Source organism: Mastomys coucha, unplaced genomic scaffold (genome assembly GCF_008632895.1).
Source record: "Mastomys coucha isolate ucsf_1 unplaced genomic scaffold, UCSF_Mcou_1 pScaffold22, whole genome shotgun sequence".
Lineage (NCBI taxonomy): Eukaryota > Metazoa > Chordata > Mammalia > Rodentia > Muridae > Mastomys > Mastomys coucha.
In genome coordinates this window covers 114,032,977-114,055,745 of record NW_022196905.1, presented here as the reverse complement: position 1 = coordinate 114,055,745, position 22,769 = coordinate 114,032,977, and the positions used below count along the sequence as shown (strand labels likewise).

Here is a 22,769-nt window from a genome sequence, read left to right as displayed (position 1 = left end):
TCTCCCAAGTTCTGGAATTAAAGGTGTGAACCACTGTGTTCAGCAACTAAAAATAATAATAATAATAATTAAAGGAAAACAAAAGAAATATATTCTTTTGAAGGGGAAAATGACAGGAAATGAACGCAGGAGAATCACTTGGAGTTAAAGGCTGGCCTTGGCTACGTTGCAAAGGGAGAAGAAGGGGAGGGAAGGATTGGAACAGTTGGAAGCAGATGGCCAGTTACTACCTGCTGCATGCAGTTGGATAAGCTGGGGACATTTGTTGCTGAGTCCTTTCCCCTAGTACCGGAGCCTTGGATTAAATGCTGTACTATTCAATGGAGGACATCCTGTCTGACCCACAGTAATTACTCAAACTGGGACAGCCTCGCCCTTCTTGACCCGTCAAGTACAAATCACCTGGCCTTCCCAGGGTACTTCTTCAGAGCAGCACTTTTTCCAAACCAGGCTGAGGCTCCCTGAGACATGGTCAGGATAGCCCCATCACCTGCATGGGCAAGGAGCTCAAAGGAATAGAGCTCCTCTTCAGCCGTTTTCCTCAGAATGACTGACAGCACATAGGGCTGGGCAAACAGTAGGCACTCAATAATTACTCTTTGTGGGGCACAGTATACATATACACACACATATATATATATGCAGATGCACACACATACACATATGCACTAAATAAATGTAATACATTTGTTGTTGTTGTTGTTGTTCCAAGATAGGGCTTTTTTTGTGTAGCCTCAGCTGTGCTGGAACTCATAAAGATTCACCAGCCTCTGTCTCCCAATGATGGGAGAGAGCTGTCCTGAGACCCGATCCAGGTCTTATTACTCTCCCGTGTGGAGGAAGGGAGCAAACTGTTACATGGTGATACCAAACTGTACCCCGCTGAGAAGTGGCTTGGCTAGACACAGCTCCCCACCCCTGGAAAAGAAAATATTGACTCAGGATCCATGTCCTGTGCACTGCCTCCAAATTTAGATTAAAGGATAGCTTCCCGATTCCTGGTTGCTGTCTGTCCCTGTCAGGAGTGTGTCCTAGGCTGCTGCCTGGCAACAGAATGTGTACTGCTGGCTGCCCAGGCAACCGTGGCTTGCTCAGCCTTGGGCTTCTGAGAGTTCCAGACAGGGCAATCCCTCAGCTTGTGCTAAGGTGGCTGGAGACACCTGTGCGATAATGGCAGTGGCCTGGGAGGAGTATTTCCGGCTGGTCTTCGGAGAGAAAGTGCTTCTGTGAGTGGTCCAAGAGGGGCTGAATGGGAAAGATGGAAGGAGAGCAAGCAGAGAGCCCATCCCTTCTTGTAGGGTCCCTGCACCCCCATTCCTTTGGGCAGCTTGGGGGTGGGGTGCAAAAGCCCTAAGAGAATACGTAACTTGGCTAGGTCTCCCCTCCAAGGTCTCAGTGAGCTGGCTAGAAGCCCAGCCTCTAAGCTTCTGCGATGACTGGCATGCTCCTGCCTCCAGCCTTGGCCAGTATCTCACAGAGATGAATATTTCCCTGTGAGTTGCTGATCAGCGGAGAAGCTGCATTTTAAGGATGTCAGCTCTGTAATGCATTGCCTGCAGACCCCGTGTCTGTCAAGTTGGGGCGGAGTGGGTAGCTGGGGGTGGGTCGACCCTTCTGATGAGGAGCTCGGTAAGCCCTGTTGAATGAGATGTCAGACTCTCTTTGACTCCCTCCCATCCCCCACCCCTGGGAGAGCAGGGCTCCCGCAGCCAGCCTCTCTTGGACCACTCCCCAGAGAGAAATGCTCCCGCTTTGTGTGGTCAGAGCAGGAACCCGTCCAAACCATCTCACCTGGTCATTCTACAGACATCCCTCAGAGTGACATCCTTCCCAGCTGCTGAGGTCACCTTCACTCCCCTCTCATCCTGCCCTGCTCTGTTGGCTCTGCTGTCAGGCTGTACCCAGGATGGATATATCCTCACCTCCCCGCTCCCCACATGTTTACCTGGATCAGAAGGACATTCTTTCCTGAGCATCCTAAGCTCCCACCACTGAGCACTCACTGTCCCCAGCTCCTCACGGCAGACACAAGGGTTTTCTCCTCCACTCAGAACCTGCCCATGTTTCTCAGCCAGGGTCATGACCAACGTTTTCTTTCCCCGTGGCCTGCCACAGTCTGACCCTGGTCGTCTCTGATTTTAGTTTCAACCATTTGCATTCTCCTTTAAGACTCCTTCACTCTGGATTCTTTTCAGACCCTACCAGTCTTTCTCCTTTAAAGACTCCTTCAACACACTTGGATACTTCGCTGGGAGTCTGTGGGTTTCTTAGCCATTCCATTGACCTGGACTCTGTCCCCTAAAGTTGTCAGTACAATGGCGTCTTTCAATCAGAGAGACTTTCTGACTCCATGTTGAAAATTGCCTCTGGTCTACTGACTATATATATATATATATATATATATATATATATATATATATATTATATGAGTACATGGCAGCTGTCTTCAGACACACCAGAACCAGAAGAGGGCATCAGATCTGATGGTTGTGAGCCACCATGGGAATTGAACTCAGGACCCTAGAAGAGCAGTTGGTGCTTTTGACCGCTGAGCCATCTCTTCAGCCCCCACAAGCATTCTTTATTATTATTTTTTTAAGATTTATTTGCTTCATGTATGTGGGTATACTGTTGCTGTCTCCAGACACACCAGAAGATAGCATCAGATCCCTTTACAATGGTTGTGAGCCACCATGTGGTTGCTGGGATTTGAACTCAGGACCTCTGGAAGAGCAGCCAGTGCTCTTACCTGCTGAGCCATGTCTCCAGACCATCTACTGACTCTTATATCCCAGAGCTCACTGTGACCAGGTGGGGCTTCTATTGGTGTCCATTTTAGCTGTCCATGGTCCTCAGGATAGTATAGCTCCCAGGAACACAGGCTTCTGTCTGTCTACTTGATGGTTGTACCCTCTGTGACAAGGACATTGCCTGGACAGAACAAGAACACAGCAAACTTGTGAACAAATTAAAAATCCAAGAGTGCCAGCCCTGTGCCTGTCATCCTAACAACCCTCAAGAGTGCCAGCCCTGTGCCTGTCATCCTAACACTCAAGAGGCAGAGGCTTTAGGATCTGGAGTTCAAGGCTAGCCTGGCCTACATGAGACCTTTTAAAACAAAAGCAAACTGACCCTGTAGATAGTGAGTGGGCCACCTCAGGCACCCTCAGGGAGTCTACCCCCTCTTCTCGTTAACTCCTCCCCTTTGGGTCCCTCCAGGAAGCCACTGGAGCAGACTGGGGATGACACTTCCACCTTGCAGTTTATATTGGAGAAGAAGGAAGAGCTAGCAGCTGCAGACCGAGGTCTGCAGGCCCAGAAGAAGGTGAGCCTCAGTTGCTAAAATGTAAGGGTTCCTCAGACACACACTGGTGGTGCCCAGTGTGGGTTATACAGTCTAGGGTGAGCTCTGATCCCCTTATCTGTCAAAGGAAGTTGCTGTGAGAACACTTGGTACAAACGTGCGTGTGTGCATTGAGCACCTACTGGCCATTGAACTCCAGGGTTTTACAGTCTGGAAAGGATCCTAGGTGCCAGGGTGGAAGTTGCTGGGCAGAAAGGCACTGGGCAAGGCCTGTCAGACTCTGGGGGGGGTACCTCTACTCACCAATGGAATGGACAGGCAAGGCTTCCTGGAGGAAGACCACGTTCAAGGACAAAGCTCAGAGAGTCACGGGGCTGGAGAGATGGCTCAGGAGCTAACAGCACTGGCTCTTACAGTTTGGATTCCAGTTCAAGTTCCTGCACCCATATGAGGTGGCTCCCAACAGCGGGGGAACTTCAGGGGGGAATCCAGCGCCCTCTTCTGGCCTCTAAGGACACTACAATCACATGCACACATCCCTCCCAGAAATACACACAATTTAAAACATAAAAATACTTAAAAAAAAAAAAAAAAAAAAAAAAAAAAGCTAAGGGCTAAGGGAGTCAGGTAGCTGGAACATGGAGTATCTAGAGGAAGAGGGAGGAGTAGACGGGTACAGTAGCATTCAGAGGGGGTACAGGAAATGGTTGGGTGTGAGCAGGGGAGCAACTGCAGCTGGGAGTATTAGGTGAACAGACACACACCTCTAATTGCATCCCACTCCAAGGAATTCCGCAGCAGGATTGAGTCCTTGAACCAGCGCTGGACAGAGCTGGAGCAGAAAGGGCAGGCGCTAAAGGGGTCTGTCATCTCCTTTGACAAATTCCGGAAGGTCAGTGGAGGCTGGGCCGGAGGCAGGTTGCAGGGGCTCCTGCTTGCCATTCTAGAGTAGCTCCCACTAGGAAAGCCATGTGGGTGAAGACACGGGGAAGGGGGTGCGGGGCGGTGTAGATCAGGATGTTAGATCTGAGGCACAAAGACCTCGAATCCCAGCTCGGGTAGCTTAGAGTACAAATGTTGTAGTTTGGTGGACGCCCTAGACTTCTGAGGCTTCCCCGATCGCTACCCTCCTTCCCAGGAAGCTGAGACTCGGCGTGCAGCGCGGAAAGCCATAGTGGAGCGGTACAAAATGCGCAACCTGGACGCAGAGCTGCGGCGGCTGCGAGCACAGCTAAAGGAGCTGCGGGTGCAACGCACGCGGCTGCAGCGGAAAGTGCGGCTCCTGCAGCCCTGCGCACGCGTGCTGGAGCGCGTGCTGGAGAAGCAGCCAGTGGTGAGCAGGGCTGAGGGCCTGGGAACCGCTGTTTCCGCTCTAGTCGAACTCTGACTGTGTGCAAGAGAAAGCACTCACTGAGCGCTCACTGAATACTAGGAACATGCTTTGTTTTCCAGGCATCCCCTAAATCCGGTCAAATGGATCCTGTTATTGTCGACCCCATTTTACATGTCAAAAAAAGCCGCAGAAAGTTCATTAGCACTCAGGATCACAATGTTAACCAGGTGTGCGTGCGTGCGTGCGTGCGTGCGTGCGTGCGTGCGTGCGTGTGTGTGTGTGTGTGTGTGTGTGTGTGTGTGTGTGTGTGTTGGTTTGGTTTGGTTTTAGTTTTGGTTGTTTTGTTTTCCGGAAACAGTTTTCTCTGTGTAGCATTGGCTGGCCTTGAACTCAGAGATCCTCTGCCTCCCGAGTGCTGGAATTAAAGGCGTCTATTACCACACCCCTACTTCAATTATTTGACTACTTTAGGATTGTGCTGCCACATGCTCAGCTCCACTGGGGTTGGGGGTGGGAGGTATTGAGACAGAGTCCCATTCTGTAGCCCAAGCTAACCAGGTACTTGATCTGTAGTCGAGGCTGGCCTTGAGCTTGAGGCAACTCTCCTGCCTCAGCCTCCCAAGTGCTGGTATTCCAGGCATCAGCCACAAAGTTCTTCCAGTCAATAATGAAGTGGTGTCAATAACAAGTTGTGGCGCCTAGCCAGTTTAGTTACCGAGGCATGATCATGGAGGCGGGAAGGGGATGAACAGGGTTCAAAATCATCCCCCTACCCCCCGCAGGGTTTCTCTGTGTAGTTCTGGCTGTCCTTGAACTCACTCTGTAGATCACGCTGGCCACGAACTCAGAAATCTGCCTGCCTCTGCCCTCCAAGTGTTGGGATTAAAGGTGTGCGCCACCACTACCCAGCTCAAATTATTTTCCATTTCAGGGCTTGAGATGTCCCATAGCACACCTGGACTGAGGATGCCCCCAGAGTGTGTTGGCAAGCCAGGTGGGCAGAGGAGGAGGATTGCAGGCCATGTGAATCCCCCTTCTCAGTTTCAGGAGATTTCTGACCTGGTGGCACGCTTTGAGAGCCTGGTAGACACACAGGCAGCCCTGAAGCTGGTGGAGCAAAAACGACAGGTGGAGATGGAGGAAACCCGAGCACAGCTGCTTAGTCTGCAGAAAGCGAAGCAGGATGAGAAGTTGCGTCTGAGCCAGCAACGTACGAAACTGTGCATGCAGTTGGAGGCAGCCCGTGAGCTCACACAGCAGAGGGTAAGAGTCCCCGGGGACCCAACCTTTGTGCTGGCCAGATGGGGTTGAGGCAAACACTTCACTGGGCACCAGAGACAGTGCTTGTCACCATTCCACAGAGCACCTGGGTGCACCTGTTAGGCAGACACAGGGTCCTTCCGACCCTAGAGCCAGGTCCTCATTCAGTGGCGATCTGCGCATGCGTTCCACAGGAATACAAGTGGACTGAAATTCAGAAGTCAGCATCGGAAAAGGCGCTGCTCCTGGGACGCGTGAGGATGGCTGTGCTCAACTTGTACCAGCTTGTCCGTCTGAAACAGGGTGGGAGGAGTACCCTGGACGTGGAGGACATGGAGGGACAGCTGGAGGAGGTGAGGTGTTCTGCATCACTTACTGCTCAACACTCCTTTTGGGAAAGTCAACTGTTGGGACACCTAGAGCTTAGGGGCCCTTACAGGTAGTGCCCTACTATGCGGCCAGAAAACCACACTCAGCTGCCAGGACCTTACCCACCAGGACGGCAAGTGGATCAGTGTGTTCCATGCAATGTTGGTTAGATTCATGGAGGCCATTGTTCACTCCTGAGTTCCCTGGTCCTTGGGATAACACATGCCAAATTCAAGAGTCTCAGGGTCATGTGAGCCAGGCAGTCTTTGGCAGGGTCTCATGTAGCCCAGGCTTACCCAAGACTGGCTATGTCACTGATGATTCCGAGCCCCTCCCTCTCCTGAGTGTTGGGATTACTGGGGTGCTGTGCCCTGTGTCTGACTAGCTGAGTTAGTCCCTCTTCTATGTCCCTCTGCTCCTATGAGGAAGATTCAGGAGGGTGCTGCCCCCTCTCAAGGCTAAGGATTGCTGTCAGGCTGGCCAGAGGCAGAGACCTGTCACCATCCTCACTGTCGCTGCCATGGCAAGGGATGGCTATTCTGCTTTCTCCTTCTTTGTGTTGTGGACTCAATGTTTACCCAGGAGATGGACATAAAAAGGCTCCCAGAGGCTGCTACGTATGCGCTTGCCTCCAATTCCTGGAGGTGGGGCTATAGGTGTCTGTTAAGTTCCCACATGTGAGCAATTAGCACAAAATAAAAGATGCTATGTCGATGAGGTTACAAGCCAACAAACTAAGCCCGATCCAAGGGAGACATGACCTGATGTGGGTGGGACACCAGGCTGGCAGGGAGCCAGCTGGAAAGCTGCCAAGTATCTGGTTAAGATTCATTCAGTGGCTGGGCAAGGCAGCACACCCCTTTAACCCCAGCATTCAGGAGGCAGAACAAGGTGGAACTCTGAGTTTGAGACTAGCCTGGGTTACAGAGTGACTGCCAGGACAGCCAGGACTGTATAGAGACCCTGTCTTAAAACAAACAACAAAAAAAAGATCTGTGTTAGAGGCCAAATTTGAGTTGTACTTTACCAATAAACAACAATGGAAACTTTTCAGAGGCTGGACTCCACACTATCAGCGCCTCTCCAGTGGGGTTTCCAGGTCCATCCCTGCCCTGGGTCTCCCTTTGTGGGGGTGGGGAGAGGATATAATCTGGCCATGTCATCCCTGCCCCCAGGTGAAGCTGTTTATCATGAGCGCCTCAGCCACACTGGCCAACTATGCCAAGGCGAAGTCCACAGCTACTGTCTCCTAATCCAGCCAGGTGAACAGTGAAAGGGACCTGAGGGACCAAGTCCCACATTTCTTGGTGTGCAGGCTCAACACACCGCTCTCTGAATATCCTTTCTCCTGGGCAAGACGGAGTGATGACGACTCACGCCACTATGAGCCTTCCACAGGACATTCAGTATGAACTCAGTTAAGTAGACAATGGGTTGACAGCTGGGCTGGTCACTCTATCCACAACAGGCTGGAGACAGGCCTCTCCCAGCTGGCTGGGGGCATTGGACAAGCTCAGATGGGGCTAGTGCACTCCAAGATGGGTGCTTGCTATGTACAGTGGATCTGAGTAGCAGGTATACCATCTGCTCTTCGGGCCCAACACGGTAGTCTCCAGTGTGTGTGTGGCCTGCACTAGGATCCAGCCGCTGAAGGATGCTTGACACCCCCCCCCCCCAGAACCTCAAGCAAGAGGGAGGGAAAGCCACTAGCAGAGGGATGGCGCAGGCTGGCTCTCTCTTCCACGTGCAGAAGGGCAATGCCACCACAGCTCTCCTCCAATCTGCTGCGATCCAGAGCTGCCTGGGGTGCCTGCATCCAATCTCATTTTCCTCATCTCAGTGGCCAGGAACACAGGCATGGCCACCGACTTTCAGCCTCGACAACAGCTAAGACATCCTAAGGAAGCTACACTCCTGGTCTACTAGAGGCAGTGAAGTTTATTACATTAAAACTCAATACTGGGTCAAAGGCATTCACATGGTCTTGATCACTGAAACCTGAATGCACGGAGACAGAAGCAGCTGACTTGCTGCCTGCGTTGATAGCTAGACTCCTATGCATCCTTTAAGAGTTCATCCAATATCCCAGTCAAAAGCAGCTGTTACTTTCTGTGGCCACAGAGCCTCATAGAGCAGCTCCTGTGACAGGATCTGCCAACAGCGCATGGAAATACGTCCCTGATGTCCACACCCAGGCTACCAAGAAGCCCCAGGGGTGAATCTGGCTCCTTACATCCTTTTCCTCATCTTGCCCTTCTTAGAGGGAGCACCCCGGCCAAAGGCGCCCTGGCGCAGCTCCTGGGCTCGGCGGCGGTTGCGTGCTGAAAGCTGCTTCAGGCCCCCTCGCTGCAGGAAGCGCTGCTTCTGCGCTTGACGGCGCTGCTTAAGGATCTGTTCCTTGGTCTTGAGTTCTGAGTGCATGCGGCCTGTGGGTACACTGGACGGTCGGGGCTGGGATGCACCTGTCAACACAAGGATTTGGGGGAGCTCAGCCTTTGACCTACGTCCATCCCGGCACCTCACAGCGCCTGGTTTTCTCCCTGTTCACACCATACCACCTGCCCTGCCCACCTTGACTACGACCTCGCTTTCCACCTCTGCGGGGGCCAGGACCTCGCTGGTTGGATGGCCCTTCTTCCTCGGAGTCCCGATCATCAATTTTCTGCTTTTGCTTCCACTTCTGGTAGCTGAAAGCCTTGTTAAGGAATTAACAAGTAACACCCAAGTTGGGGAAAGGCCCCTTATTATGGGGATGCTGAGGAAGCCACTCGGGCCAAACCCCATCCCAGGTGCAGCCCCTCCTATAGAGGTAGCAGCAGGACACCCGGCCCCGCCTTCAGGTGCAGCTCCTCTTATAGGAGAAGCGGAGGACCGCCCGGCCCCGCCCCCAGATCTGGCCCCTCCTATAGGAGAACTAGGGAAAGCCGCCTGGCCCTGCCCCTCCACAGCCCAGCCTCTCAGGATACAGGTCGCGCTTGTAAGAGCTGCTGATAAACCGGCCACTCTCCGTCTTGATCTTTTTCTTATCCTCTTGGCCTGACTGGCCCACAAACCGCTTCTTCTTCCGGTCCCTGAAAGGGAGATGGGAGGTTCTACTTTGAGGAACCGGTTCCCTCACTTACGGGTCAACTGTAGTCAGTAGAGGATTAAAGGAAACCAGCCAGCCACACCAGGTCTACAACGAACACGAACACTCAGTTCCTCAACCACCTCTTCATTTTCCCTGGACAGCCCAAGTCTCAAAAGGAGCATGGGGGTTGAGACTTGGGTTTCGAGCCCTGTGTGTGTTGGGGGAGCTGCATTAGAGTTCTTGTGAGCATAGCAGGTAAGAGGCCTGCCAGGAAAGGCCAGCTACCAAACACGGGTATGGAGCAGGGAAGGAGTAGCCATGCCTGGTGGCACAGGGACTGACCACTCACCACTTGAGCTGCTGCCGACCCCGGCTCATGTTCTGTGCTTCATCCCCCATCAGGTCAAGGACTGCACCAGCCACCTGCTGCTCAAAGGCCCCTCCAGTCCCACTGACACTCAGCCTGCAGGGTCACATAGATGATTTGATTAATGGGGCCCAGAGCCTCTGTCCACCCCATGCTGAGCCCTAAGCTCACACTCACCCCCGCTCACTGTCGAAATCCTTGGGCCGGTAGGGGACATAAAACTCCTGGTCTCGCTGATGGGCCTCCTTCCTCCGCCTCTTGGCTCCTTGGTTGGGTCCTGGCCTTGGCCGTTTCTGGCCCACAACCTCTGTGAAGACACCCTGGCAGGCAGAGGCCCAATGTCACCCTTGTGGCCTTGAGGAGCCCCACCAGAACCAAGGGGCCAGGTCTTCCCCTTTCCTCTGCCAGAAGACCTCTCTCTCCCTGTGTCCTCACCTGCATGCACATCGACCCCTGCAGTACAGGCAGGAGGGGCGGGCTGATGCTGACAATATGCCACCATGCCCCAGTCCCGACTACACCTGGTGCAGGCTCCATCTGTACAGATAGGATACACCCAGGGCCTTGTGGCTGGGCCTTCAGACTATGGCTCTCCCTGCCTCACTGAGACAGAGATGGAGTGCAGGTGTAGGAGGGCCACTGCCATATGGGTGCAATATCATCCTCCAGCCCCATCTGCTGGGGCATCTCTCCCACAGGACCTCAGGCCAAGCCACTTAGCCACAGCCCAGACCACAACATCTGGAAAAGAGGCTCTGTCTCTTTTTCTTTTTATTTTCAGGTGGTGTGTGTGAGTGTGTGTGTGTGTATGTGTGTGTGTGTACCTACACAGGGGTGCTGGATCCCTGGAACCAGAGATACAGGCAGTTGTGAGCATATAATGTGATACTTGGAACTGAACGCCAATCCCCTGTGACAGCAGAAACCTTTGGTTGATTTTGAGATAGGGTCTCGGCATGGAGACTTGCTGATTGCAGGCTGGTCCTGAACTTAACAGAGATGCACAAGTCTGTGCTGCCCAAGTGCTGGTATCAAAGGTGTACGCCAGGACCCCTGGTGGAGCACAGGCCCTTAACTGCTTAACTGCTGAGAAAGCTCTTTAGTTATCTAAGACAGTACCTCCTGCCTTCGCCTCCACACCCCACTCCTGCAGACTATAAGCTGAGATGGTGCCCCACTTCCACAGACAGTACGGGGAGATGGGGCTGCACCATTGGCTGTCCCGTGGGCTTCTGGGATCTAGTTGTGTGTCCCCCCAGGACTGGCTGCCCCTGCAGCCCGTACCTCTACAGTCTCCACCATGTCCTCCTCTTCCTCTTCCTTCTGAGGCAGCTCCTTCTGGGGGACTGGGTCAGCTGGGCCTTCATGCCTTTCCTGTCGCCCCTGCTGGAAACTGGCAATAGCTTTTCGGTCCCTCTGCCGCTTGGCACGCATCATCTGGCTGCTTGGGTCCTTGCTTGATGCATTGATCTCAAAGATGGTCTGTAAAAGGATACCACGTTTATTAAGTACCCACCGACTCCCAGCCCTACCCTGAGCCAGCTGTATGCCTACTCAAGTCTTCACTATGGTGAAGATAGATATATAGGACACTGTGGTATCCTAGATATCAGTCATGGACAATTAGAGAAAGGGCCAGAGAAAGTGGGTGTCTTGCCTAAGGCCACACAGCTAGAAAAAGCTAGAAGCCAGACCTCATCCTGAGGGCACTGGGCTTTGAACCAGTGGTTTCTAGTTTATCCAAGTCACTCTGTTTTTACCACTGGCCACCTGGTTAGGCTCTCCTTGCCTCTGGACCCGAACCTCATTACACGTGCCTGCCCATGGCTGCTCAGGAGGGACGAACGGGTAAGGGAGAGTCAAGGCTGGGGATGGAAGGCTCTCCAGGCCTCTGAAAGGTAGAGGACACTCCACAAACACTCCATATCCCCTAAGGGGATTCAATCCTCCATCTTTTTTTTTTTTTCTTTTTTTTTCCAAGATAGGGTTTCTCTGTATAGCCCTGGCTGTCCTGGAACTCACTCTGTAGACCAGGCTGGCCTCGAACTCAGAAATCCGCCTGCCTCTGCCTCCCAAGTGCTGGGATTAAAGGCGTGCGCCACCACTGCCCAGCTGATTCAATCCATCTTTGAGTGGTGACCTGCTGTGGGTCACAGGAATGTTCCAGAACAAGGGGGAAGGGACCTATGAGTGGCCAACAGGACTAGTGTGGCACATGAAGAAGCTGTGAGTTCACAAGGAGTCCTCCACACCCCGAGTGGCCCCGGGTCCACTCACTGTGCGTGTGCGATAGTTCTTGATGCTGTCCACCAGCCTCAGGCGCTGGAGCTCTCCCTCCTCAAAGCATGAGCCTGTGGGCAGGAAGTGTGTAAGACCAGGCTAGGTTTGGAAGGGCCAGTCCACCCTCACCTCCTCCACCCTGCCCAATCTCACTGAAGAGTGGGTGCAAGCCCAGCTCTGCCAGGTCCAGTTCCTTGACTCTCTTGATGGACTCAGGTGAGGGCGCTGGCCGTGAGCGCACGTACTGCTGCTGAGCATTGTTGGCCACGCGGTGAAGGCCCTGAAGGTCCAGGGACGCCTCTATGGCTGTCTGCAGGCTGCTGTCCTCATCATCCACTATACTCTGGGGCACCCGACCCAGTACTCCGTCCCTGCCAACTGCACCTGCCAGCAACAGGGTACACTGAAGAGTCGGCCCACAACCTATCCCTCATGGCCTACGGACTCCAGGACAACAGCTACAGACTAGAGTGGTAGGCTCGACCAGATCCCTACTCAGGCAACAATAGCCCAAGAGTAACCCCAGCACCCAAGGCCATCACACAGATGCCTGTGGCTGCCTCCCAGGTCCTATGGTCAGACCCAGCAGCCATCTCCTGAAGCCAGACCACTGCACCCCTGTTGCTCATGACCTCCACGGGGACCTGAGCCCCAACTCACCTGAAGGCTCCTCATGAGGCCGGGCTAGGGTGACAGAGCGGCCCAGGAACAGGTGTAGGTCAAGCAGGTAGGGGACCTCATCTGGGGCCACCAAGGAATAGGCTGTGCCACTCCGGCCTGCTCGGGCCACACGGCCTGCGGAGTGGGTGGGGAGAGGGGTTGAGTTTCAGCCAAGAGACCCTGAGAGCTAGAGTTAGGTCAGGGCCTTTCCTGAACTGCTGTCCCCACCTACAGGGTAGGTGGTCAGAGGTGGGCACAAGTTGGTAGAGTGATCAAAAAGCAGGGCAAGTACCCCTCATGACTGGGATTCAAAGTCCTGGGCACTGCCACATTGGGAATACTTTTCCCCAAGATTAATTAAGACTGTAAATTCTCACAAAAAAAGGTTTGGCCTAGAACCTCTGAAAGGTATCAGGTATCCGGAGGACTGACTGGTCAACAAGACAATGACCATCAGGGAATTACAGAGCTGAGGACAGGGGGCGCTCCACCTGGCCCACCACTTGTTTGAAAGATAAGGTTTTACTGGCACACAGCCAGGCCCACTCATTTACATATTCCCAATGGAACTTTCCACTTAGCACTGTATAGAATGAAACAAAGATGGCATAGTGCGTCACGTAAAAACAGTCTGAGCCCTTTACTAAAACATGCACCACCCATGAAGGAGGAAGCCACAGCAAATGAACCCGTGTGAATGCTACAAAGACTTGAACAGCAGCAGCTGAGAGAAACAGCCCAACAGGGTTCCAGCAGAGTGTGGACTGAAATGCAGGTATCACACATTTCAGCTAGGCTTATTGTTTGTGACAGGGTCTATATAGCCTTGGCTGGCCTTGAACTCCTGGTTCAGCATCCTAAGTGCTATGACCACAGACATGCCCTACGATGGCCAGCTTTCTCCCTTGTCTTCCCTCATTTGCAGGTTTCAGTGGGAGTGGTCTGTCATGTGGCACCTGAGGAATTCCCCTAGTAGCTCTGGAAATGCCCCAAACGGGGAGCCAGCTGTCCCGAGAGCTGGAGACTCAGAAACAGCAGGCAGCCATCAGCAAGGTCGGGACCTGGGCCTCATAGCAGGAGACATGGTCAGGGTCTCCAGTGAGCCTTACGGTGAAGTATCAGGACAGACCCAGTGGCTGCCTCTGCTCTTCTGACAGATGTGTGCATGAATCCAGCCACACTCAGCCACACGGAGAACAAGTTGAAGAATCCCCGAGCCCAGCTTCTCTCCCATATGTGCACCTATCTGCATTCATGGACAACACACAGCTTGCTATACGGCAGTTTGCACAGCATGAGCAACACCAAGAGAAAGGAAGTTCTGGAAGCTAAGGGCTACCTGTCAGGATCCACCCGATAGGCATTACTTAAGGCCTCAGTTTCTCCAGATTCCCAGCTGCCCCTCCCTAAGGCCACAGTGCAGCAAGGCTCCTCACCCACTCGGTGCAGGAAGAGCTTGCCCTTGGCAGGGAAGCTGTAGTTGATGACGTTGTCCAGCAGTGGGATGTCCAGGCCCCGGGCGGCCAGGTCAGTCACGATGAGGGTGGAACATTTGTTATGTGTGAACTTTGCCAAGTTGATCTTGCGGGCCGTCTGGTCCAAGGCACTGTAGATGTGGGCACAGCTCACACCCTGGCCGGTCAGCAACTGTTCAGAGTGAAGGTGGTGAGGATGGGGAAGCTTGTAGGGGCAAGGGCTGGAGGCTGGGCCTAGGCTAGGGCCCTGTAGGTCTGAACCACAGCACTGCTGGCTGGCCTGACTGCTCCCTGCATCAGCATCAAAGCAGCTACCGTCTCCCAGTTCTGCAAGGCTGCTGGATCCTGTGTGACCATGGGCAAACTACTCAGTCTCTCTGTGCCTCATAGGACTAAGTGGTTAATGCACCATTGAGGAGCGAGTGTGAAACATAGGAACCCCGTGAGAGCATCAACTGCACTCTCCACGTTACTATTTTAGTCTCAGACACTCAGGGGAGGAAGGCCCCCTTAACATGTTGGGTAAATGAGGCTCAGGCACCAGTGCCCAGGTGTGCCTACTGAGGTGAGACAGTGGTTAGGCAGCCCCTCCCCCAGCCTTCCGGGCTGCTGGGACTCCCCAGACTTGTATCTAGCTGTAGGTCACACAAGTGTGAATGTACAGAAAAGGCCAAGATGATGCTGGCATCATGCCTAGATGTAGGCACATCACAGACTGGAAATTTACCCCCAAAAGTCCAGGCCCACTGGGAGTTGCTGCAGATGATCTGGACAGAAAGCCAGACAGGCCAAAACCAACTTGGGTGTGCTGACAGAGGCTGCACCCTCACGAATGGTACTGACACTTCACCAGTGTCTTCTGGTGTCAGTGTGAGGAAAAAGCCCCACCCAGGCTCATGGGCGCTCTGCTGCCACCCTCTGGTGGCCGTCCATGAAAGTGCAACTCTGGGCGCCGAATGAAGCTGGTTTGAGAACCCATGGGGTTTCTCCATCCCTAGAGCCCTGACTCACCTCGGTGAGGTACTCCGCATGGTGCTTTGTGGCTACAAACACCACAGTCTGGTCCTGGGGCCGAGTGACATTCTGCAGCAGGTAGAGCAGCACAGCAGCCTTGGTGTCCTCACGCACAAGGAGGAAGGAGGTCTGCGGGGAGAGGGATGCATGTGGGCTCCCAGCTATGGGCTGGCAGACTCCACCTGGCCACTGGCCTGAGTGAGGCGCCAATACCTCACCTTGAGCTGTTCGTTGAGCTTGGCATCTACGTCCAGGCGGATGAGCACAGGCTCTGTGAGGCCTGGGGGGTGCGGGGGAGATTGCAGGGGTCACAAAGGGGCAGACTCCAGACCCCAGCCTCCACCCTGAGTCTAGCACCACGCCCCACTGACTCACCTGCCCGTGCAAATTCCACCAGCAGTTTGGGCAGCGTGGCTGAGAACAGCACCGTCTGTTGGCCCCCAGGGAGGCGGCCTATGATCTCCTGTAGCTGTTCTGCAAAGCCCATTTCAAAGAGCCTGCAGGGAATGGTGGGCAGGGAGGGTCAATGGTAGGTTTCTACCCTAAAGAGCATGGAACCCTGGCTACCCTCACTCCAGAAACCTGGCCACCGATCGGTACTGTTAATCTGTGTGTCTGTTTCTCCACTGTAGGGGAATGAACTCAGCTTTACGCATCCTCAGCGAGCACTCTCTACTGCTCACAGCCAGTATGGAATGTAACATTCTTTTCAGTACTAAGTCATAAACTTACAACGACTAGCACAGATGCCCCAGGGATGGGACTACTCACACATGCATTCACGTCTCCCTGGGCAGAGTGCCCTATTCTCCTGTGGCCTCCCTTCTCTTTGCTTCCTGGGCCCTGGGGACAGCCTTCACAGTTGCTGGGCAGGTATACCTGTGGCCTCACCTGTCTGCTTCATCAAAAACCACATACTCCACACTCTGAAGCTTTAAGTTCATCTCCACAGCCACATGCACCAGCCGCCCAGGGGTGGCGATGATTCTGGAAGGAATACATAGGCCAGGTCACCCCAGGCCCAGGGCCACCCTCTGGAAAGGGACCCCAGAGCATTACCTCCCATCAACAAACTCACATGTCAGGGTTCTCGTGCAGGGCTGCAAACTGGTCTTCCATTCTAGGGGAGAGCAAGGGCAGCCTGAGAGCACAGCTTTTGAGTCTGTCCTTCCCTAACCCCCAGCCAAGCCTCCCCACACCTCACCATGGAATACAGACTGTGGAAATGAGAAATGCTTACTGTGAGATGCCTGGCCAAGGCACTGCCCCCACTGAGAAATCAGGGAGAACCTTACAGACTGGCCTCCTCTCCAGCAAAGTGCTGCCAGCCCACAGCGCCGCCTACAGCCTGGAACGACCAGCTTCACCTAGACCCTAATTCCCCTACGGCTCAGGGACTGTTCCTCCCTTCTATGCATCACCCCTAGTGCAGCGGTAGAAGTGGGGATCCTGGCTCCATGTAGCCTGGGGAGCCTAGGCTTTCTGACAATCACAGACTACACCCCTTAGTAGAAGCTAGAACAGGGGAGCAGGGTGGACAAACCACAGCCTAAGCACCCAGAGGATGACATATCCTATACAACCAGTCTCACCAAACTCCCTGATCCAACACTGCAAGCTGACAGGTCCCTCTGCCCCCGTCCCAGCTTCCACCACGTGACCCCCCTGCCCAGCTTGTCTGAACACACAGAGAAGCTGTTGTTACTGACTAGCAACTCAGGCCCACAAAGGGAACCTTCGAGACACAGGGGTGTGCCTGCATAGGGAAGCTGGGACACAGAGTAAGGAGTCCTTACTTGTCTCCACCCAGGATCAAGGCAGTCTTGAGGCCGGTGAACTTGCCTAGCTGTGGAGACAGGGAGACCGAGAGATCAAAGGCAGGTGAGGGCCAGCTGCCTCAGCCTCCTCATGGCATCCACCAGGCCCAGCTATGCACACCTCTTTAGTGAACTTCATGGTCTGTAGGGCCAGCTCCCGGGTGGGTGAGAGGATGAGGGCCCGGGCCCCAGTCTGTGCACTGCGTGCCTTCAGTCGCTCAAACATCGGGAGGAGGAAGCAGGCTGTCTTGCCACTGCCTGTCCGGGCCATGGCCACCACATCCTTGCCATCCAAGATCACAGGGATGGTCTGTCAGACATACAACAGAAGCACCATCAGCTCTGGTCCCAGCATGGCTGGGCATGGGTGAGCCATAGGCCTATCAGCACACCTCCAGGAATAAGCATCCCCAACTCCTGTGCTAGGAGATTCTGCCTCCCAAGTTGGGTCTCCACCTTGACTCCACCTTGATCACAGGCAGCTGTTGTGCTGGGTGACCTTGGGGTGCTTGTGTGCTGCCTAGGCAGGCTAGCATGACAAAAGGCAGAAAGCCACAGTCAAACCCCAACTGTGCTGGGCCCAACCTTCTCCCCCATGAAATGGCTAAGCAGTGTGGAGCTTCAGCCACAGAAGATGACAGGAAAGGTGACATGTGGGTCAGCAAAGCTGCATATGGCCAGATTATGGCCTTCAACTCCTTACCTTCCTCTGGATGGGCGTTGGCACCTTGTAGCCCTTTTTCATGATCCCCTTGAACACAGGGTAGCTCAAGCCTGAAGAGACATGAGTGGTCAGGAGCTGGGGCCACAGCAGCCACCAGGCATTACAGGACAAAGGACTATGCTGTCCACTGACACAGAGAGAAAAACAAAAAGCAGAAAATGGAATGCTAAAGGAGCAGAAGACACTGAACCAAGGCAGGGACACCCCGTCTGACCTCTGCTGGAATCGCTCATGTCAATTTTTCAGTCTAAGAAAAGGCCTTGCTATGTACCCGACCCTGGCCTTGAAACTGTGGTCTCTGCCTCTGCCTGGATGCTGGGATCACAGGCTTGGGCCACTCTGACAGGTGTGATAGGGATGGGTGTTGGGAAATGGGATCAGTGTGGGTAGGAGAGTGACCCTTCGGGATCAAACAGACTTGGGCCGAGGAGCTGGGTGCCAACAGAAGGCCCAAAGACCAGTAAGCAGTTTTACCTATTGTCTGGTCAATCTTTCATCTTTGCCATGGCCCCATGCCTGTCTCTGCTTGATCCCCTCATTATCAAGAGTCAGCACTGTGCTCTTGATCTAAACAGCCCTTTAAATCACTTCTGTGAGTCAGCTACTCAAGTTTCTTCACGACCATTCTCCCATCCTTTTCTTATTGATTTGTAAGAACTCTTTACATATTGTAGATAACCTGTCTGTCCCATGGACTGCAGGTATATTTTGTTTTGTTGTGAGACAGTGTTTTATTATGTAGTCTTGGCATGCACTACTATGCCTAGCTCCTTTGTATTACTGTTAAAAGTAATTTGGTGGGTGCCTCTGTCTTTGCCCTGGCAGTTACTGCTCTGTCAAGAGCAGAATACTTGAGCTGCACTTCCCACACAAATGTCCTGACACCACTCCATCATCCTGTGGCCATCTCTCCACAGCTGTCCACTTATCCAACATGGAAGCCTCTGCCACCTCCTGCGCCTGCAGGGGTGGCCCCTTTCGAGGCCTGCCTTGGAAGACTACTGCCTCAGGCTACTTGGCACCTCCCACACTGCCAGGCCTAAGGTAGATATCAGTGGCTAAGCAGAGAGAGCACAGCGATACCCACTCCGGGTACCCCATGGCCCCAGCTACCCAGCCTGTTTACCCACCCATAGACTGGAAGCCTCCAGACTTCTTCTTTTTCTTGTTCTGGGCTCGCACCATCTCCCGGGTGTCAGGCTCCACATCTGATACACACTCTGAGGTAGGAAATGAGGGCAAGGCTCTGCCAGGGCCCAGCTGTGGGGGAGGAACAGAGAGATGGCTTCACTCCAGCTCTGACTGACCACAGGGTGGGAGGCCTGGAAGCTGGGCAAGTCTAATAAGCTTTCCGTGGACCAGGCTGGGGCAGAGGTGCAGGTTAGTTCTACGGAGAGGCTCTGGGGCTTGCCAGCTGGGCTCCGTCCCTTGCCAGCAGTACCGAGCGCACCCTCCTGGAGACTAAGCTCAGGGTGTCGGGTGTGTAAAGATCAAGGCTTGGCCAGGAGAGCCAAATGCTGAGGACTTAGGTGTGTGTACGTGCACGTGCGCGTGCCTGTGTGTTTGTGTTAGCACATCCTGGGATATGCCTATGGAATGGCCATGGTACCAGCTGTCCTAGAACTCACTATGCAGCTCAGGCTGGTCTCAAACTCAGAGCCCCGCCTGCCTCTGCTACTGTCAAAGGCATGCGCCACTAAACTTGAATCTCATTCTGTGTAGCCCTGGCTGTCCTGGAACTCACTTTGTAGGCCAGGCTGGCCTTGAACTCAGAAATCTACCTGCCTCTGCCTCCCAAGTGCTGGGATTAAAGGCGCGTGCCACCACCGCCCAGCAAGAATTTTTATCTCACTTTATGGCACAGGTTAAGACTCCTTCCCTCATCCACCAAATGTTTCTGTTGTTCTGGTGGTATCAAGGACGGAAGTCAAGCCCCTACACATGAGGCAACACTCCACCACTGAACTACATCCCTAGCCCTCTTCTCACTCTTTATATTTTAGACAAGGTCTCGATAAGTTGTCAGCTTAGCCTTGAATTCCCCATGTATCCCAGGCTGGCCTTGAACTTGTGATCCTCCCCTCAGTCTCTTACGCAGCTGGAATCACAGACCCATACCATTAGACCTGGCTTATTTCTATTCCTTTCTCATGTTCATATTGAAATGATTTCATTATTTCATCTGTGTGAGACTCTAAGCCTACTATCATGTAGCTATAAAAATGAGATGAACCCAGATTCTGTAACTAAATACCAGGGATTTGGTGGTGCAAGCCACACAGTATTTAAGATGCTCTGTTTGGTGGCTACTACACAGGACAACACAGACACAGACCATTTCAATAGAGTGCTCCCATGCTGTCCTTTAAAAATATATCATTACTGCAGTGTGCATGCACATGTCCATGGAGGCCCCATGGCCAACTCTCAAGAAGCAGCTCTCTCTCTCCACCCTGGTGAAGTGTGGCCTCTCATTTCTGCCGTTGGTGCACTCCTGGGTAGCTGGCCTGTGAGCTTCTCAGCAACTCTCCTGTCGCCACTTCCCATCTCCCCTAGGGAAGTTGGGGTTGCAGATGCTTGTCACCATGTCCAGCTTTTTAAATGTATAGATGTATAGATAGATGTCTGTATAGATTATGGGCACCATGTGCGTGCAGTACCCAAGGAGACCACAAGAGGATGGGCCACCTCTGTCATTTGAATCTATTTTCTGGCTTTAAAATGTTTTATATGTCTTTGTGTAACTTTTCTGTCTCGTTTCTGGTCTCTTCCAGGCAGAGTTTCCTGTGCCCAGGCTGGCCCTCTGAACCCCCAACCCTCTTGCCTCCACCTTCTGAGAGCTGAAATGGCCAGTGGGTAGCCCTAGAGCCAGTTCCTCTGCTGGACTCCTTTTGATGACATTCATCGGGTACATTTTAGATTCTAAAACTTCGGAGAGAGGTGCTGGGCCTTAGAAAAGAATGTGGTGGTACACATCTGTCATCCCAGCACCAGGGAAACAGGAGGATCAAGAGATTAAACCCACCCCTGTCTCCTCATGAGTCCAAGGCTACTTAGGGCTATCCAAGACCCTGCCTGACACTTTAATATGACGGGCTATGGCAGTTGGGAGGCAAAGGCAGGAGGATCTCTGTGAGTTCAAGACCAGCCTGGGCTACACAGCAAGACCCTGTCTCAAATCAAAACATAACAAGTAAATAAATAAATACCAAAAAATTTAACATTTGGCCAATAATTTTCCTGAGGAATGTCTAGCTTTGCTCATTAGTTTTTGTTACGAGTTTAAGCATTCCCACGTTTGAAGATATTTAGGCCAAGATTACCTGAAAGACACAGCCATGTCTAGCACAGACAGGGCCCTGGGTTTGGTATCTAACCCTGTCCAAACTAAAGGTGTGTGTGGGGGAGAGTGAGAAAGGCTGCCCCCACTAACCCTAAGTCAACAGACTCCACACCCCATGCAATATTCTGGTTTCATTTCACTACACAAAGATATTGGTTTTTTGCTTTTGCATTTTTATTTGTTTTTGGTGGAGGGTAAGCCAGCTCAATGGTATAGTGTGGATTTGACTGCTCCCAGTCATATTTACATCAGGTTTGTGACAAACCTTTAATAAGCATTTGTTTCCCGGGTTGGAGGAGCCTTCGTTTTTTGTACAGCCAAATATTCAAAACTGATGGTAGAGCTCTTACCAGCTCACTACAGAGCCAAGGGTGGCCTTGAACTCCTGATCTTCCTACCTCCACCACTCCTACCCTGGGAGCTAAGATTACAGGTGTGTGACACAATACCAGTTTTTATGTGGTGATGCCGTTCAAACCCAGTGCTTTGCACATGCCACGCAAGGACTTAGTTGGTAAACTAAGCTACATTCAGAGCCCAAGGCTGGGTTTTGACTTGTAAAAACGTTGAGCAGCTTATGTCTTACTTACAGCCTGTGGCGGGCTGGGCCTCAGCAAAACCCTTGGTCAGAACCACATGAGCAGCCTTCTTGTATTTGCCAACGAACGCCTGCGTTCTCATTGCCTCTAGGAGTTTCTGCACATTTACTGACCACCTAATGAGTGCAGTTGACTGAGCTGGGAAGAAGAAATGGAGAACTAGATATACCCGCTATGCACAAGACGATGGGGGTCATGAACGGTAGGTTTTTCTGCTCCACTTGGTGCTCACACCTATCTCCCCCAGTTGTTTACAATTGGAACCAGACCATCCCCAGTTTCAATCTTGCTGTCCTCTCTGACAGTGATGGTGAGCCTTACACAGCTAAAGCTCGACAAAAGTCCAATAAATACTAGTTTAGTTTAAAACCGGCTTCTCAGTAGAGTGGTCCGGCCTCTCCTTTAGTTTTATCATTTAAGACCGCCCTACACTCAGGCAGACCTTCTGCACTTGCACTTTCTATTGGCTGCTTAAACCTGACCCCGCCTCCTACGCGAAGGGACCCAATGAGGGCCCGCGATTAGTGAGACGGACAAGCGGAAGGGCGCAGGCCGAGAGCCCGACCAGCGACCCCGCGCTATTACCTTCCGCGCCCGGGCATCATCCTCCGCCTGGATCTCGAACTCGCCGTCCTCCGAATCGCTGTCGCGGCCCTGGGAAGCCCCAGTTCGGCGTTTCCGCAGTCTCTTCTTCTTCCACGGCGCCATGGCGGGACGCGACTCGGGCTCCACGCGTTTGCCGGCAGCCATGCGGGCCGGGCACTCGGACCCGGAAGAGGGCGGGGCCTGCGGGACGCTTAGACTGCGCGGGGGCGGGGCCTGTGGGACGCAAGAGTGGCGTCAGGATCCAGGCTTCACTCGTAGGGCGGGGCCTGAGGGACCAATCAACTTCGCAGGGACGAGGGTCAACGTGGCTTTACCAATGAGCGAAGCCAGAAGGACGAACCAAAAGGACGGGGGCGGGGCCTAAATGTTGTACCAGTCAGGCAGAGGCGGGGCCTGAGGGACATACCAACTTGTGGGGGCGGAATGTACCAACTAAACCGTGATAGATGCCTAAGGGACCTACTGACTTCACGAACACCAAGCTATGAGGGATGTAGTAACAGTAGAGAGAGCAGAGCCTGCGGGATATGACAACTGAAATTGTGGAA

General features: G+C 53.1%; 2 protein-coding genes across 3 annotated transcripts; one reads left to right on the top strand and one right to left on the bottom strand.

Annotated features, from left to right (window-relative positions):
• The first annotated feature begins 1,107 nt into the window (after positions 1-1,107).
• Cfap73 (cilia and flagella associated protein 73) lies at positions 1,108-8,236 on the top strand. Its single transcript, XM_031337678.1, has 7 exons — positions 1,108-1,226; positions 3,220-3,325; positions 4,092-4,196; positions 4,443-4,637; positions 5,679-5,900; positions 6,092-6,250; positions 7,442-8,236. Exons 1-7 carry the CDS (start codon positions 1,171-1,173, stop codon positions 7,517-7,519), a joined length of 921 nt encoding a protein of 306 aa, XP_031193538.1. The 5' UTR covers positions 1,108-1,170; the 3' UTR covers positions 7,520-8,236.
• On the bottom strand, positions 8,185-22,437 carry Ddx54 (DEAD-box helicase 54). Of its 2 annotated transcripts, none has more exons than XM_031337677.1 (20): positions 22,201-22,437; positions 18,804-18,933; positions 17,653-17,723; positions 17,071-17,259; positions 16,929-16,978; positions 16,211-16,252; positions 16,024-16,119; positions 15,508-15,629; positions 15,351-15,412; positions 15,130-15,261; positions 14,080-14,290; positions 12,644-12,778; positions 12,137-12,361; positions 11,981-12,054; positions 10,988-11,185; positions 9,881-10,023; positions 9,686-9,799; positions 9,233-9,337; positions 8,838-8,953; positions 8,185-8,728 (listed from the first exon to the last, which is right to left on the bottom strand). In XM_031337677.1, the coding sequence occupies exons 1-20, from the start codon at positions 22,363-22,365 to the stop codon at positions 8,496-8,498; spliced, it is 2,613 nt and encodes an 870-aa protein (XP_031193537.1). In that variant the 5' UTR covers positions 22,366-22,437; the 3' UTR covers positions 8,185-8,495. The 2 variants fall into 2 exon arrangements, with proteins under 2 accessions (XP_031193537.1, XP_031193536.1); XM_031337676.1 differs by having other exon boundaries at positions 12,137-12,367; positions 22,201-22,436.
• Between the last annotated feature and the right edge of the window lie 332 nt (positions 22,438-22,769).